At 34.0% G+C, this 19,299-nt stretch overlaps 1 protein-coding gene across 2 annotated transcripts in view; it reads left to right on the top strand.

Moving 5' to 3' along the window:
* Positions 1 to 19,299, top strand: part of EPHA3 (EPH receptor A3) — a 416,154-nt gene that overhangs the window by 364,542 nt on the left and 32,313 nt on the right. For both annotated transcript variants that reach the window (XM_086321511.1, XM_086321506.1), the window contains exons 12-13: positions 6,526 to 6,587; positions 8,384 to 8,593. In XM_086321511.1, coding sequence (XP_086177637.1) covers positions 6,526 to 6,587; positions 8,384 to 8,593 — 272 coding nt within the window. The remainder of the gene's footprint in view (positions 1 to 6,525; positions 6,588 to 8,383; positions 8,594 to 19,299) is intronic.

Here is a 19,299-nt window from a genome sequence, read left to right as displayed (position 1 = left end):
ACCTGGGAGTGTTGAAAAAATTATTGAGGGCAATTCCTTTCTTTGCTCAAAGATAATTTTTATTATGACTATTAGTTATGTGCTTTGAAACACTGAATCTATTCTAATGTATCATTTTCAAGTTAGAGAGAGCACTTTATTCAATCATTTTATTTTCATTTATTTGAATTGAGCTATAAACAATTTTAATGGTGTGGTTTTGAGCCTGATGATCTTAAACAAGAGAAGGTGAGAGAGTCTCTGATCTTTAAAGTAGCAGAAAACTGGGGGCACAGTCCTGCTTAGAACTTCATACTAACATGTGTTATCAATTTCAGTCAACGTTCAAAATGATGGAACTTGTTTTTAGCAAATGTTTGATATTTCTGCCGTCACACCATTATTCAAAAGATGTTCAGACTGCATCCAAGAAGACTTTCCATTGGCCACTTTTCACATAGTGAAATAGAAGGAATTATGTTGAATGAATTGGAGAAGGAAATGGCAACCCACTCCAGTGTTCTTGCCTGGAGAATCCCAGGGATGGGGGAGCCTGGTGGGCTGCGGTCTATGGGGTCGCACAGAGTTGGACACGACTGAAGTGAAGTCCCTTCAGTGACTTCAGCAGCAGCATGTCGGATGAGATGTGTTTTATGTTGTTATTTGGGAATGGATTATTTTCTAAAATTTAAAAAGTAATAATGCAACTTAGCTGTAACCTAAGCTATTGTATTATTGAGGAAAGTCATAGGCAGAAGATTAAGAGGATTCCTCATATTGAAAAGACTTCTATATTGGTGTGGGTGTCCACTGGACACCAAAAGCTCAATCATTTGCTTGCATTTTCTGTACATATGGTAATGACATATTATTAGAATTATTTGTCATCTTTAGTGACTATGCCATATTATTTCTATTTCTTATTTGCCTCTCTCTAAAACTTCTTTGGCATTTGGCTCGACACTGCTCTACATGTCATAGTTTTAATAGACTATGTATATTTTATATATATTTTATTAATAATTTGTAAAAGCAATTTGTTACAATAAACTTTAGAAACTGATGAAGCAAGTTATGCATTTGTGACTATAATTTGATATATGAGTTGAAAACATCTCTAAGTGGCCATTATCAACCAAGCTAGGAAAATCTTTACTCAATATATTAGAAGAAAAATAAGTAACACAGTGAATCTTATTTTTACATGTTTAAAAATTTTCCTTATTTCCTCAACATTGTCCACTCATATCTCTCTATTGAATTGGCCACAATTATAAAATAATATGTTGCTGTGTATTTCCCCCAATCATTTAGATAGGTTAGGCTTTGATGTTTTTGAAAGATTATATTTAGTTTACAAAATTTGTTAGAGCATGAGTTGAATGTGCTCATATTGCCTCTTACAGAGTGCTAGTTTAAATATGCAATATCTCTCCTAAAGGAAGAAGAAATATAACTGTACACTTGTTTCACAACTGAGTAATTCTAGTCTTACACAAATTCTTGCAGAAAGGGGAAAAAAAAAAACCCACACATAAAGCTAGTGATATCTTGATATCAAACCATACAGGAATATTATCAGAAAAGAAAATAAGAGATTAGTATAACACATGAACAAAACTTCAATAACACTGGGATAATTATGAAACCATAACTGCTGCTGCTGCTGCTAAGTCGCTTCAGTCATGTCTGACTCTGTGTGACCCCATAGACGGCAGCCCACCAGGCTCCCCCATCCCTGGGATTCTCCAGGCAAGAACACTGGAGTGGGTTGCCATTTCCTTCTCCAATTCATTCGACATAATTCCTTCCTACCACAACTAGCAATGTATTAAATAAAGATACCTTATCCTGCCCAAGGTTAGTTTATTTCAAGAATGCAACATTAATAGAGAGAAAAAGCCAGTCTCAATAGATGCAAAAATAAACACTTTAATTAAAATTTTTTTTCTTAACATATTATGCATAGAAATATTCATGCCTGATAAATGTATATAAATCCCTCCAAAACAAAAGAAAACAAGCCTACAAACACAATGAAACCATGAAAGCATTTCTTTCAAAGTAGGAACAAGTCCTCTATCACCATTTCAGTTTATCATTTGATATAATGTCTTAATTTTTGAAATTAAACAAGAAAATAAGTAAAATGTAGAAAGTTCAAAAGGGGAAAAAAAACTAAGCTGTACTTATAAAATCAAACTGATAATATTCCAATTATTATTTTCATTAATCATTATTCCACTTAGACAAATCAGCTCTGAATGGAATAAGGGAGAGTAGAAATATTGGTCTTTTTTTTTTTTTCTAATTTTATTTTATTTTTAAACTTTACATAATTGTATTAGTTTTGCCAAATATCAAAATGAATCCGCCACAGGTATACAGGTCTTTTTCTTAAAAGTATTAAATTTCATTTCACATTAAGCATAAATACATTAAAAATTTTAATCAGCTGAATGTAAAGTTTTTGATGTGTAAAGAGTAGAACTGGTTAAAGAAGAGTTGGAGAAAGTACTCTTTAGCCTGATTTTGAAGAGAGAGACTATCCTTAGCTGAAATAATAGATCTGGTATGTATGATCAGTTCTAACTGGAACTCTTATTTAGGACTATGGACAAAATAGAGTTGGTCCCTGCAGTGGTTAACTCATAGACCGTTGGATGTAATAGGGATCATTCTTAATGTAAATAATATCTTGATTAAAATGGAATTTGGAAAAGATTGTCATGTGTGTTTATATGATTTAATGGTAAACCTGTAGAAAAATACTCTAATTCAGTTCATTATACTATTTCTATCAGTTGGTTAGTTATAGTATATGGAAATCTATAACCAAAACATTTTCTTTCTAATCAAAGGTGGTTCAAATCATCCTTTCTAAGAATGCTGAGGCCTAGTTTGTCAATTTTCTTCAATTTTCTTTCTCCTGTTTATGCTCTTTTGCTTCCACTCTGATTCTAATTACGTGAATACTGAATACTGACTGCTAAGGTCACAGACTTTGATTTTATGAATCACATGTATGTGTTGGAGTATGTATAAGTCTTGAAAGCAAGACAGAGTATGTAATACACAATTACTGTTAATAGCAATTAATTGCATTTCCTATGGAAATGAATTCAATTTCAATAATTTGTAAGAAGTAAATCATTTATACATGCTTTTTATGTTTGATTGAAATTATTTTAGTCTAAAACCACATTTATTTGATAACTACAATAAAAAGTCTATGGCTGGCTCTATGTTTATCACATTATCCTGCTGCCTTTTTGTAGAATATTTGATTAAGAAGGTGGTGAAATAGATAGTGCTGAACTTGAAATGCTTAGACATTTTGAATTACATTTCTTTGGTCAGCAAACAAAATGATTAGTAATATCTCTGAGCCACTGGGGAAATGAACTCATTGTTGTGCTTCCCTTAACCCTTTAATTATGAAAGATCATGATTTTATCTATACTCTTGTCAGTTGAAGAACAAAAGCAAAATTCCACTGCACGTTTCATTTTGCTGATTCTTGATGGAGTTTCATTTCAGCCAAACAACAATAATTTCATTGATTTTTTTATGTGTATCCAGATGTTATTAAGGATCTCTGAGGGAAGTTAATGACAGCGGCTTTTGAAGAAACTGGTAATGTCATTTCTAAATCAAGATACACATGAAAGAATGTGCAAACTTTGATAGAAATACATTGAATAATGTGCAGATGAGCTGGTATTTTATAAATAATTTCCAACTACGTTTAACACATGTTAGAACTAGTCCTTACCACTATTGCCGTTTCTTTTCCTTTTACTCTGTTTATCATAATCAAAATCACAAGAAAAGTAAGTGAGGATACTGCTTTCCAAGGTAGAATATTTGTGATTCTGTTTACTTTTTGTCTGTACATTTGGGTTTGCTGAATCTTTGAACTTAATGCAAAGCACATTTTCAGACTTGCCCAACTTAACTGATGTGTTTACAAATACCTAAATTACAGAGCTAAATGCAGCCTGATCTGATTTCTGAATGGTCATGGGGCTTTGGCTTAATTGACTGGTTTGATTTTTCAGCTACTTTTATTTCCCTTGCCAAACATTTTACCAGACATGCTAACAAGAAATGAAATGGTCATAGGGCTGGGAGCCAGAAGGAAAACAGTGATAAGCAAAGGTCTGGAGAATACACAAATATAGTAACTGGCCACTGTAATTGAGAGTTTACTGTAAGAAGCAATATATCTGTGACTATGTTCAAGAGCTGCATTGAGTTTCATGAGCATGTTATTCTTCTAAGAATTTGTTAAGGAAGAAACATAGAAACTTACCGTGAAGTAGGGAAAACATGCATGTGCAGGGTTTCATTCATTTGATTGTTCATTTATTTCACTTCATGTTAGTTCTCTGGAATCAGTCCTTAGATATTTGATTTACCAGTTCAGGAGACAGAGAAGTTTCCAAGAAACCGTTGAATTTTCTCTTTCTTCCTAAATATTGTTAAATCAAAGTTTAGTTAAAATTTTGAAGAAGCAAGACTGGAGGCTCACGGTTTTGACTAAAATAACTTTTCAGGCATTATCAGGTTGTTTCTCGTATTTGAAAGTGTGGAAAATTTTATTAATATTTAGCTTAAAAAAACTTTATATCAGTGGTACACCAAGAGATGTATAATGTCTGATATATTACCCAAAATACATGACTAAATCGGTCTTAAATGACAACAAATCACTGTGTCCGTTGATTTGTACATATATGAAAATCTAACAAATTTTACAGAATTTAAATAATTTCCTCACCTCTAAATAAATGAGACATACAGCTTGGGATATATTCACATACTAAATGTAGTAAGTGTAATCTTCCTGGTACTAAGCCATACTTCACAACCAGTATGAATTAAGAGTTTCACTAATGAAAGGAAAAACAAGGAAAGACAGCTATTTTCTGGCATCAATATGGCAAACAAACCATGATGCAGAAGAACACATGAAAAAAATTATGCATGCTCTACAATTATGTGACATGAATGTTTGTTAAAAATCTATTCTGTGCTCAAGGTCTCTCATGCTTAGTCAAAACTTAACTCAGGTCTTCTGGACTTGGAAAATAAGTGGGTTTTTCTTTTTTTTTTATTTTTGTAACATGAAAGATTTATATTTAAAGCAGTATATAAAGAAATCAACATAAAGGAAGTGAATTATGCTGTGGTAATATGGGTAGGTTTTGAAACTGGAGTTACATTTTACTGTAATAATTTTTTTTAAAGTGCTGTAGTCTTCAGTTATTCTTTTAATTCAGAATGATCCGTAGAACTGACACGCAACAGTTGCCTCAATTATTACCTATAGTTGAAGATTTATTCTATTTGTAGACCTAAGTATCAGCATACTTAGCACTTCTGTGCATTTGTCTAGTGCTTTTCCATATATTTAATGTTTCCCTCAGTGTACATTTCCGAAGTAACAACATAATTAATATATTCAAGTTGAAATTTCTGGTTTTATAACTTATTAGCTATGAGACATTAGATTAATTACCTTCTATATGTTTCAGGTTTTTTTCATGTAAAAAGTGAGAATGATGATAATTACTGTCAGTATATATAAAATAGTGAAACTAGCACTTTATACAAATAAAGTATGTATAAAGATATTTAAATGTTTATTAAAATGTTTAATGGTGTTTAAGACCCATATTTCTAAAATGGTTATTATAAGTTACTACCAACAGCAATTTTAATTTTATTTGTCTTTTAAAGGTAGTGTGGATTTTATAACTGTTAATGTGTTAATTGAATATGGATTAAAATGGTTATAATTATTAGTCTTAATTATTTTGCCAATTTACACGTAGGATCCATGAATGTAGGGACTTTGATTTACTTGCTTATAAATAACCAGCCCAAGAGAAAACACCTAGTATATAGCTCTGTACATATCTGTACAAAGTGTAAATAATTGTGGAATTTTGGGCTCTACTTGGGCTTAAAGACAGAAATACTTGATTTTGTATATCAGCTAAAATAAAATGCAATTAGAGTAAAGAAAGTGTCATCATTTGATTTAAGGAAAGTGAAAGTGAAGTCGCTCAGTCATGTCCGACTCTTTGCGGCCCCATGGACTGTAGCCTACCAGGCTCCTCTGTCCATGGGATTTTCCAGGCAAGAGTACTAGAGTGGGGTGCTATTTCCTTCTCCAGGGGATCTTCCCGATCCAGGGATTGAACCTGGGTCTGCCACATTGCAGGCAGACGCTTTACCGTCTGAGCCACCAGGGAAGTCTTTTTCCTTTTGATTTAAGGAAAACCATGTCAAATAAGCTAATTTACATATCATCTAGGTTATAGGCCCTTTTTCTGGAAACAAATCTTTCTCCATTTTTTTGTTTCATTTTCTACTGAAAACTAGTTTTCTTTTTAATTGCAACTTTGCAAATTTTAGAGGACAGAGAAAAATTTATGTTTTTTAATTAATCAGGTATATCAAAATGTATTATGTGTGTTCATTGCATGGTATTGAACTCTACTGATGATTACGCATTTATTACTTATCTAAACCTAGGTAAACCTGTTATGATTGTCACAGAATACATGGAGAATGGTTCCTTGGACAGTTTCTTACGCGTAAGTATATACTTTACATGCATTTACATATCTCCACCTTATCTTTATCTACTACAAACATATATAAATATGGAATAAATTGCTGAAAATGAGAGTGGCAACCTCTATTATGATGCCTGTTAGATAAAGTTTTAAGAAAACTGACTTTGTTGGGACTAAATAGTAAAAGGAAGCTTGTAAAATTACATCTTTCTCTTGTAGCATCCAAATGTTGATAGTTTATATTTTTAAAATAAATTTGTGTAATTTTCTCCAGTTTTTTTTATTCAGACAAGATTCACATTAGTTAAAACAAAAATTTAAAGGTTCTAAAGTGAGACATAAATAAAATTGGTATAAGACAGAAACACACGTTTCTTTATTTAAAGCAACCTCCATCTACTATAAGACAAAAGACCTTCTCTGTCTTACATAGTACTGTCCTCTCAGAACCTAAGCATGTGATATAATGCCTAAGGATTCTCAATCCAGAGTTATCATTCCTTATCATAACTTATATACATACATATATACATGTATAACATAATTACATATAAATTTCAGCTGTTTACATTTATAAAAATTGTTCTAATAATTTCAACCATATTATATTCAAAGAAATTCAGAAGTTATGTGGAATACAAGACACTGTCAATCATCAGTCACTACAAGGATAAAAAAGATTAAAAATCAAGACATAGACCCTATTCTCAGGGTTCTTTCAGCACTATGTAGATAAGGATAGATAGATAGATAGGTAGGTAGATAAAACATATACTATAATTCATAATCATGGAGAAAATTCTAATTTGTGTATGAATGAGAAATTATATTCTTTATTTTAATACTTGTGAGGCAAATAAAGATTTTAGTAGCAATTATTTTCACAGACATATTTCAAAAACAAACATTTTACAACTCAGGTAATTAAAAGATTTAATAAGTATTCTTTTAAAGTATAATAAGTATACCTTTTAAATTATTGTTTGTTTAAATATTACTAGACATTAAATTTTTATATATCTATGTATATATGCATACATCTATCTAGCTATCGTCTATCTATTGTATAAACTGTATATTTCTATTTTAATCCAGACAGATTGGAAACTTTTCTAAATCTAGTACTCTGAATTTATCTCCTATTGCTTTCAATTTTATGACCTAAACCTTGAGGTTGGGTAGAAAAACACATACTCAGTAAATATTTTTGACTAATTTTCAACTATTTTTTATAATGAAGGATTTAATGTTACCTTATTTGAAGTAATTAATAAAACACATGAAAATAAAAAGGAAGAATAAACATTCAATTAAGCCAATAAACACAAGAAACAGCCAGACGATCCATTTTATTTTGTTATTCTTGACCTTAAAGTTTCTGAGGAGTTTGTCTCCTCAAAAGACCAGCAAAGTTCTGGTTTTGAACCTTAAGTTAAAGAATATTAGGCAATTTCTTGCTACAAAGTATTGTAGCTACTATACTGTTTTGCTTTACTCTTGTAAAGCAAGAGTGTACTTGTGTACTTAGGCTTGTGTACTTAAAACCAGAACGCATGCTGCTGCTGCTGAGTCACTTCAGTCGTGTCCAACTCTGTGTGACCCCATAGACAGCAGCCCACCAGGCTCCCCCGTCCATGGGATTCTCCAGGCAAGAACACTGGAATGGGTTGCCATTTCCTTTTCCAATGCATGAAAGTGAAAAGTGAAAGTGAAGTCGCTCAGTCATGTCTATAATTCAGTATATGAAAATGTAATCAAGATATGTCTTAGGAAATAGCAACACGTCTTAACTGTACATTTGAACTATTTCTCAGAAACATGATGCCCAGTTTACAGTTATCCAGCTGGTAGGGATGCTTCGAGGCATAGCATCTGGCATGAAGTATCTCTCAGACATGGGCTATGTTCACCGAGACCTTGCTGCTCGCAACATCTTGATCAACAGTAATTTGGTGTGTAAGGTTTCTGATTTTGGACTTTCACGGGTTCTAGAAGATGACCCAGAAGCTGCTTACACAACAAGAGTGAGTAACTTGTTTTCTTTTTTTATTCTTTTATATTTAACAACTTGCATTATGTTGACTAACAAATAAATAGAAGTCACATCCCAAAATGCTTTGTCAACTATGTGTGCATGCATGCCTGTTCAGTCATTTCAGTAGTGTTAGACTCTTTGCAAACCCATGGACTGTAGCCAGCCAGGCTCCTCTGTCCCTGGGATCCTCCAGGGAAGAATACTGAAGTGGGTTGCCATGCCCTGCTCCAGGGGATCTTCCCGACCCAGGGATGGAACCCACGTCTGCTGCATCTCCTGCATTGCAGGCAAATTCTTTACCACTGAGTCACAGGGGAATCCCTTTGTCAACTGTATCTTCCCCCAAATGAGATTTATCCTTTAAAAATAAAATATTGTTACTTATTCTGGGAAAATAGATGGTCACTGTCCATTATGTGAGTAATGATATTAATTCTGAAATTTCATGTTGGTTTAATGATTTTCCACAAAAAGGCAGCAAGATTCTCATGCATCTAAATCTTATTTACTCATCTTTTCACCATGGTTGCCTTTATATATGAAAATAAAAAGTGATAACAAGCTACATGGAAGCAGTTAGGCAATTACTGTACCAAAATCTTCATTAGCCATGAGAATGAGAGGTTTTTTTTTAAAAAAGACGGTCAACTTCTGCTGGTTTCTTCTTAATTCTAGAGGTTTATCCCTGATTAAACAAACAAAGGAAAAATTCTCATTCTTTTCATGTGTCATGAATCTCAATAGCAATTAACCTCGAAGGATGTCCGATGGCAACTATATGTCACTCTAAGAAAGAGTTCAATATGCAAGATTGAATTTCATCTACAAGTAAAACTACAGTGATAGACCACAGAAAGAAGCTGAGAGCCCCAGATATGTTCCTAGATGTGCTGACTTAGAAGTTAGAACTCTCCTAATGGCTTTCACCCTTGTTTGTAATTCCCATGTTAAGTTATGCTCTTAGTAGATTACCTTTGTTCATGAATCTGTGTTTTTAGAACTGTGTTCTGCATAAAAATGTTGCTGTTCTTACTTCATTAGATTAAGAACAAGATAAATGTAAGAAATTTTTATATCTTGCAGCTAGTTGATTGAGTTTAGACCAGTGACTTCTACACAGCTCTGAAAATGTGAAAAAATTACACATTTTGGGGGTATAAGTATCTTGATCATGTCTTTTAGTGCTCCTTCTTTGACCAGAAAAATTAATTAGCCAACACGCTGCAGCAAAGCATTTTCGTGACTAAATTATTATTACAGGGGACAACATATGCAGCAGACAATAATATATTTGCTATCCAGAGGAAAATGGTTTTTATTTTACTCGCTACTACTCTGCATTCTGGGCTTCCCTGACAGCTTAGTGGTAAAGAATCCACCTGCCAATGTAAGAGATGTGGGTTCAATCCCTGGGCCAGGAAGGCCCCCTGGAGAAGGAAATGGCAACCCACTCTAGTGTCCTTGCCTGGGAAATCTCACGGACAGAGATTTAGCCCTGCTGGGCTAAAGACTATGGAGTGGCAAAAGAGTCAGATATGACTTAGCGACTAAACGACAACAATAAATGTGCCTTCTACAGATACCCCTCATAATCTTGTGATACTTTGTGAGCTTTTAACATACTGCATGAAAAGTATCGTTCTTGCGGGCATTATCCGTGTTACAAAAATCTCCTTATCCAAAACATTTTTCCGGTTCTAATAAAAGCTATTTGTGAATAAAAGCCTTTATGTCAGGTGTTCTATTTTCTGGTAATTCATTTAGGTTCTAAACTGTATTCCATATCCCATTTTTAAATGAGAGCACTCTTATTCTCAATACTAGTCTTGATTTCCAACGTTAGGGAGAAAGAATTTTTCTTACCCTTCAAAGCTTCTTTTGCTACTGCTGCTGCTAAGTCACTTCAGTCGTGTCTTACTCTGTGCGACCCCATAGACGGCAGCCCACCAGGCTCCCCCGTCCCTGGGATTCTCCAGACAAGAACACTGGAGTGGGTTGCCATTTCCTTCTCCAATGCATGAAATTGAGAAGTGAAAGTGAAGTCACTCAGTCGCGTCCGACTCTTCGCGACCCCAGGAACTGCAGCCTACCAGGCTCCTCTGTCCATGGGATTTTCCAGGCAAGAGTACTGGAGTGGGTTGCCATTGCAAAGCTTCTTTTAGCTAGTCTAATAATCAAATCAACATGAGACAGATTAACAGGAGAATAACAAATTTAATTTCATATGCATGGGAATCCCACATATATGAGAGAGTCAAAGACAGAAAGGTAAAATGAGGTATATATGCCTCCTTGAGCCAAGGAGAGCCTGGAACTTCAAAAAAAGAACAGTAATTCACAAGGTTAAGAAGACTAGATGCTGGGCAACTAGATGTTTGCTCTACCATACATATGGGCCGTGCAGATAAAATTTATCTCTGCTAACAAGTCTTGTTCAAAGAAAGGACTCTCCCCCTGATATAAATTCTTTTGGGTAGCTAAGGGGCTTCCCTGGTGGCTCAACTGATAAAGAATCCACCTGCAACGTGGGAGACCTGGGTTCGATCCCTGGGTTGGGAAGATCCACTGGAGAAGGGAAAGGTTACCCACTCCAGTGTTCTGGCCTGGAGAATTCCATGGACTGTGTCCATGGGATCGCAGAGTCAGATACAACTGAGTGACTTTCACTCACTCACTCAGGTGAGAGACAGAAGATTCTCTTGAACTGGGAAGGTCTTATTGCCTTTGGCTCAAAAACATTCACATTCCAAAGCGAAATATTTTGGGGTGGTTGGTTCTGAAATCTTGCACCAGAATACTCCAGGAAACAATTTCTCTCATAGAAACTTGAAAGATTCATTCAAATCTAAATCATCTGCTCTCTGCAGACTATATCTTGTCAACTTTCAGAGCTTCATTTCTACTGATTGTTACTTTTTCAGAACCAAGGGGTTCTCAAGATCACTTCTTCAAACTTAGTAAAAGGACAGTGTTGCTGTGTCAAAGTTCCTCCCTAGTATTTGTGAAATAAAAATACAGCAGAATCTTTGCATTGATGCTTCATGCCCAGACGATTCTTCAAAATCGCATCATCCAAATGAGCTCAATTCACTACCAATAAATAGCTACTTAGAGTTCTTCAGTGTTATCCTTGTATTTTCTTGAACTCCTCAAAATATCTGTGGTGGTTCTGACTTCCCTCTGAGAAGCTGTAATTTGCGTCTGCATTTCTGAAATCATTTAGACATCTTTGATTTAATTGCCCATAATAAGCCTTGTTCAGTAAAATAATTTTATAATTTATGTAAAATATGAAGTATGATTATAAAGTAATAGGACTGCTATATTGTTTTTTAAACAAATACACTGAAGCAAGTAAATGAGTGTTGTCATACTAAGCTGTCTTTTTAGGAGTGGGTACTTACTGCAGGGAGACTTCTATTGCCCAAAATGTTTGAGGATTTTCTCCTTTGAAATTATCTTTATAACTAGAGTGTAAATTGTACTATCACTCAAAATTCTTTAAGCATATAGTATTTTGGGAAGCAGACTTGACTAAGATAAAATCTGTGGTTTCAGTAAGCTAATAGTTAATAAATAAGGAAAATAGTACTCTCTTGTAAAGTCTACTTTTTTCCTAACCAAAAACAGTGTTATTCAGCTTAGACGTCTGCCATATTTATTAGATTTAGCATGCTATGATTATGGTTATTTCAGAAAAACAAGTTCACCGTTTAAAATAGTGTGCCGAGGCATTCTTTTTGGATAAACACATTCTTGTTAATCTTTTTTACCAGTCACGTTACTTTAGTCACACTTAACACATTTCAGGAATTAGCATTCAGTGCCTCAGTGCAGTAAACGTTTCGACTGCTTCTCTGAAAATTATTGCCCTTAGGTAGAGATTGTAATTGCATTAAGAAATCTTTGAGACATTAGATTTTTTTAGACATCTCATTTTTAAAACATCTATGTGGTTGACAGAGCAGAAGAGAAATAGAAATTATATACACTAATTCTATATTTAAAGATTCTTAAACTGAGGCTTCCCCAGTGGCTCAGTGGTAAAGAATATGCCTGTCAATGCAGGAGATGCAGGAGATGCAAGTTCGATCCCTGGGTCAGGAAGAACCCCTAGAGAAGGAAATGGCAACCCGCTCCAGTATTCTTGCCTGATCCCATGGACAGAGGAGCCTGAAAGGCTACAGTCCATGCGGTTGCAAAGAGCCAGACACAACTCAGCACACACACACACACACACAAACTGGAGGGAATATCTGCGAAATTGAGAAAACCCTTAGTTTCACAACTTAAAAAAATCTATCAGAGATTTAATTTTGCTGCTTTTGATACTGCCTTAAATATATCCTGAGTTTTCCTTCCTTGTATCCTCAATAGTATGCCTAAAGGAAAGGGTCAGCTGAGATAATAATATACACTTTTATGTGTGTTTATCTTTTCCAAAAGAATATTGGGTAGGAAATTGGACTTTTTTTTTAATACACACTTCTAGTTATTTCTCATTATTTCTCACTACTGACTTATGCAGGAATTCCAAACACAGACACTTTTTATTTTACAATATTATTGTGCATCCTGTAACCTTTAAAAAATTTGACTGTACATTCATGAGATATGAGAATGAGAAAGATATAAAGTTTTAATATTACAGTGAAAATAGTTCAGTCTTGCAGACCCCCTGAAATGCTTTTGAGGACAACCAGAAATACTTGGATAACACTTTGAGAACCACTGTTATAGATACTTTATGAGGAAAATAGCACCTTAAAAAGTAAGTAAATATTTCATCGGTTGTTAAATGATATAACATCTAACTTATGTTATAGTATTATATGCTATAGCATATTTTGAAGAAAGGTCTTGAAGCTTATCTATGGTTGCATCCCTAAGGTCACAAACCATCTTAAAAGACCTCGATTTTACTTGGAATGAATAGAAATTAGAGTATTTAGCTCTACAAATTTAAAACATCAAAATTTTTGTTATTGAGAAAAACAAATGAAAAATGAATTGCCTCTCTTTAGTTACACATTGTGTAACTTTCAGAGTATAATTATGCATTTTCCTACTTTTTGCACTGAACTAATAATTGCTCTTTTTTATAATATCAGAAGTGGGGTGTTATTGGTGAGACTGTTTTTGAATGAATAATTTTTAATCTTTTTCATATGAAATTTCACTTTAAATATTATACATGTATTATATATGTGTGCATTTTAAATGGACACATATTTTTATGTTGAATTGATGGGATACAAAATTCCAAGATAATAGTCTTCAATTTGCTGTTGTAAGCAGGATTAAGTTAGGGAAAATATAGACTTTTATCTAATTTATATACTGTGACATGTAAAGTCAATCCAGTTCTTAAGTCCCCAAATTCATTTTAGTGGTATAATTACCACATAAACTGACTTGGGAAATGTGAGAAAACCAACTGATGTGTTCTTGGTTATATCCTTCATTAATTAGTTTTTTTTCTTTTTATTTATGTTATAGACATGGATACTGAATAATTACCAAGTGGATTATTATATTGAATGAAAAGTTTTGTCTTGTATCACATTGCCCATGGCAAATTAACACCTATTTGATTTTTAGAAGATAAAACCAAATGAAAACTTATCTCAGGCATTACATGTTAAGGAATCTTATTTTACGTAATAATTTATTCCATATTTTTTCTCTGTGATTCTGCCAAGTTAATGCCAGAAATATTCTACTACCACTTTGTCTTATGTAATTTTATTTGCAAAACAAGAAAGAAAAAGTGGCTAAAATGAATGATTAAAAGCTAAGTGGTTGAATACTCCAGTTCAGGATAACCCTATTTGAATATAATGTCCAATATTATAAATATAAATGCTAGAAAACATGAGCCTTGGTTCTGCAGAATTCTCAAGGACTAAAAACTTTTGTGCAATAAAAAAGATAATTATATTATGTTGATAAGTAATGTAAGTCATGTGTAATTTATATATGAATGAAAAAATAAGTAAATAATCAGTGTCCTTCATATAGTAATGTAGCTCAAATAATGTAGATATTTTTTACTTTCTTAAGATCAGTACATAGCTTATGTTTTATGTAGCTTCACAAAGTAAATGCTATGTACTCAAAAATCAGAAAACTCTGGAAGGTTTCATAACCTCAGTTAATGTTACATCAAAGTTGAATGAAAGAACTGACACTTTCTAGCCACCCATTTCAGACAGATGGGTAGCAACCATTTCCACATGTGAAAATAATCCATCCAGATTTATGTGAAGAAAAATCACAACTATGATTTTGGAGTGGCACACAGGAGTGAGGAGGTTCTATGTAAATATATTACACATAGTCTCTATCAGGAACTGTTTTCTCTACAATGCATCATGCATTCAACAATTATTTGAGTGTAACGTACTAGGCAGTGTTCTAAGACCTGAGGATACAAAGTTGAAAGCAAAGCCCTGACTTCATTATCTTACATTCTAGTGTGGAATTTCACTTAATAAACAAACAGGTAAAGATTTAGCAAAGCATCTTGCTAGAGGAATGTGGACAGTGTGTTGAGCTACTGCTTTAGACAGGATGATCAGAGAGAGTTTCTCGGATAAAATGACATTAGGACAGAAAACTGATGAGAGTAAAGGAGAAAAAGATGTAAATATTGAGGTTACTAGGTGAGATTCATTTTGCCCTAACTACTTTTCAGTTTAATGAAATAACTTTAATAATTTCTCTAATTTCAACAGGCTCACTTTGGAAGACAAATTAAGTAATCAGATTAATGATATAACTCAGACTAAAAACAAGTGAATAATGATTGAGCCAGTCTGTAGTGTGGTGAGCTCTGGAAGCTTAGTAAAAATATGTTTCTAAAACTTTTCCAGTTGATTTGTGAATATCCCCTATTTTCAGATTTGTGATGGCACGTTGCCTGAAGCTTTTCCCATAGATGCTGAAGCCAGTGACCAGCCCCAGCTACTTTGGATAGGGAGGAATAGCAGTTGTGTTTGTCCCAAGCCAGTCCTGTCACTTGATGCGTGGAATGGCTAATAATCAGACTCATTCCTGTCCTATGGCTGTTTTCCAATCATAGTTGTATATGCCATGGTTCAAGTCCACTCCCATTATTTTTTCTGTTTCCTTTGCTAGCCATTACTCTGGAACTGCCCCCATATTTCAAGAGATCTTTACCAAACATAGATGTATAAGGGTACCATTGTCTTGATGTCTAGTCAGAATTGTCTCAGTAGATAGAGATTCTCAAACTATCTTTAATTTTTTAGCTATCAATATTAATAAAATCAAGGAAGCAAGCTTGCTAAAGTTATGTACTTTTTTCATTGATTTCTAATAGAATGAATTTAATACTTCTGTTTCATTATTTTTATTGTAAATATGCAGTATTCCTAGTATATTGAATAAGTCTTTCTGATTTGTTTACCTATTAATATGGCTTTTTTTGAAAATTGTGTTCCAAGTGCTAAAAATTCACTTTCAAATGAATTTCCATAACCTTTAATAAAGTAGGAATTCAATATATATAAAACACAAAGTTTAACATTTAAAATCTCTTTGAACATTGAAAATACCTGTATCCATATGAGGATGTATATTTAGTTTTATCCCCCAATTTTTTATTGCTTGTTGAACATATACATCAGCTAACCTAATTTTATATTGTATTATGTGAGTCTGAAAGTAACAGAAAAGTTATTTGTTTGTACTTTATTTCCTGGATAGTCATAGAGTTACTTGTTAACAGAATGCAAGGTAGAATACTTTTAAGAAATTCTTAAGCATCTCACATAATATTGAAAAATTTTAAAAGTTCAAAGTATTGACTTTTCCTACCTGAGAGATCATCTGTCTCTGATCTCTGGTGGCAATCAACATCTGCTGGAACAATTCTCTCAATGGCTTTTAGATTTGAACTACGGGGAATTCAAACAGATGCTTCCCCTGAGAGTCTTCTTGGATTGCCCTTCACCTTGTTGTCTGCTGTTGTCTGCAGTGAATGAAGTTTACTTCCTGACAATAGATAGATCCTAAATTCTTCAGTCAAATGATTTATCTCTGTAGTTCCAATTCTAACCTGAGAAGCCAGTATATGCCTCCAGGTTAAACACTCAATTACTCCGAGTTTACTAAGATAAACTCTGCGAAGTCCTTTGTCACTCTAGGTATGACCTGATAGAGCTCATAGGCAAGCATATGAAATATGGATCAGCCAAGCATTTCCTAAACCAGTAAGGAGAGATTTGTGTGTGTAATTAGAGAAAAATTGGGGCTGACATAAGATTCTAGGCTTCCGTGTCCAAAGATTTCAGCAATTACATTCCTTTTCTTTAGAAATAAAGACTTGAAGCCCCCTAGCCCACAGTGAATGAGCTAACTTCAGTTAAGCATCTGAAAAATTCAGGGCTTTTAGCCAAATGTCTCATTTAAACTGTCTAAATTCATTAAACTTAGAGAACCAAATTGCAGATCTTCAAAGAACAGGTTTACTGCACGAATCCTATTCTAACTGCTGTTTCTGGACAAAATGAACAAGGTTTTGGACTACTTTAATTCTATATTAGAGTTCAGCAATTATATAATGCCTCTGCCCAGATCATCCTTCGTATCTTTACCTGTATCATTTTATTCTTCTTTTACTTTTCTGTAAACATTCAATGAAAGCAAATCCAGATATTACAGCCAATAGGTATGAAATTTAGTCCAAAATTAAGATCATCTTTAAGAGTCCAAATTAATTAATTTTAAAAATGTCACCATCCTTAGATAGAAATTTGAAAGTTGAAAAGCAAGAGTCTATAAGTTAGCATAGCTCCTAGAGATAGAACTTTAAATATAGAGGCAAGTTTTATGTTTTCCATGAACCTTTGTTTAGGAATAATGAGATATCTGCAAGGAGAGGCTAAGACACTTGGCAAAAATTAGATAATATGGTTAAAGCTAAGCCTAGAAATGACAACTCCTAATTCCTACTAAACTTAAGAGTCCAAATGGAACAAGTGACCGTAAGCCCCCCTGCAGGCCCAGTTACTAACTGTCATAGATGAGACACCAGCACTGGCAGGAACTGGCTCTGGGTTTGGTATTGTAAATATGGGGAACAAGCGTTAACTTCTAGTTCTGTTGAATTTGGACTGGAGGTTCCTCTGCAATTGATGTTTTATACACAGTCCATATGCTATGCATCTGGGCTTGCTCCAGGCAATTGGAGACTTTTCTCAAATACAGAAATATCTGGGGAGCTTACATGTGGGTAGAAAGACCACCTTAAGTAAATGTTTCATTTTATGATCTGTTAAAATATTGTGGGAAAGTTCATCCTTATAAATTACTTTTATAGAAACAATCTGGCACTTTACTTTTCGGAAAGCCTAGTAGCATTTTACCAACCAAAACCTAAATTGCCAACTGATTTCAAAGTTTTAGTTCATTAATAACAGTTGCATTAGAAAGTTTTACTGTGTCAGGAAGGCAGTGTGCCAAATGATGACATCATTTGCCTCATCAAATCCAAATTTGGGGATAGCTCATTGAAGGATGTGTTTGGTAAGCATTTAAAAATGTAAAATGTCCCCTTCATGTGTAAACTGAAAAGGCAATTTCTTAATGTGAAAAGAAGAAAAAAATATGTCAATGTGAGCTTAAATTTGTTGAAGTGGGAGGGGTTAAGGAAGAGGAATTGTGGTCCAATAAGAAGCAGAAATATAAATAAATTCTGCAATGCATTACTTATAGGAAATTTTGTGAGTCAGACTCTTGTATGTTAAATTGATTTTATTTTGATAGTCTCAGATCTACAGATGCTCAGCTTGAAGGCAGAGAATGTTATCATGAAGTGTGACTAAATTAAAATTTATGGGCCGCAACTTCTTTAACCCTTTTTCAGAACCAAATTGAACCCTCAAGGACTTTTATCCAATGTCTTACTATGCCAATGGCATTTATGTTTTGGAGAAGGCAATGGCACCCCACTCCAGTACTCTTGCCTGGAAAATCCCATGGACGGAGGGGCCTGGTGGGCTACAGTCCATGGGGTCGCTAGGAGTTGGACACGACTGAGCGACTTCACTTTCACTTTTCACTTTCATGCATTGGAGAAGGAAACGGCAACCCACTCCAGCGTTCTTGCCTGGAGAATCCCAGGGACGGGGGAGTCTGGTGGGCTGCCGTCTATGGGGTCGCACAGAGTAGGACATGACTGAAGCGACTTAGCAGCAGCAGCAGCAGCCATGGATAGTGTTAGTTTTTGTAGGAAAAATTTATTTATTACCAAAATTTTTCATTATTGAGGCCTCCTTTTAACAAGAAATTGATGCTTAATATGTTTTCCTAGCAATAGAACGTTAGCTTCTTTTAAAAAAAAAAATTAAAGAATGGAAACAAGACAGAAAAAACAAAATAGAAAAATCTCAAGGATGCTATTGTATTTACCAAGATCCACATATCACAAGATTAACTTTGATGAATTTGGCCCTTTTCTGGACTAGAACAGGAGTAAAAATATCTGTGAAGTGTGTGCTAATGGTTAAAAAAAAAAAGAAAAAAAAAAGAAAGGATATCACTTGGTCTACATAAAATCCAGTTAAATCCTGGATCTCATTTGAATCATTTTGCCTTGTTGATCGGATTTGTCACAAATAATCTAAAACAATAGTATTCAAATAAAGATGATTTTGCTCCCCAGGGGAT

This window comes from Bos grunniens, chromosome 1 (genome assembly GCF_055505025.1).
Source record: "Bos grunniens cultivar Pamir isolate PY7600 chromosome 1, Bosgru_T2T1.0, whole genome shotgun sequence".
NCBI classification, from domain to species: Eukaryota; Metazoa; Chordata; class Mammalia; order Artiodactyla; family Bovidae; genus Bos; species Bos grunniens.
Note: the sequence above shows the minus strand (reverse complement) of the source record. Positions and strands in the feature narration are given on the sequence as shown.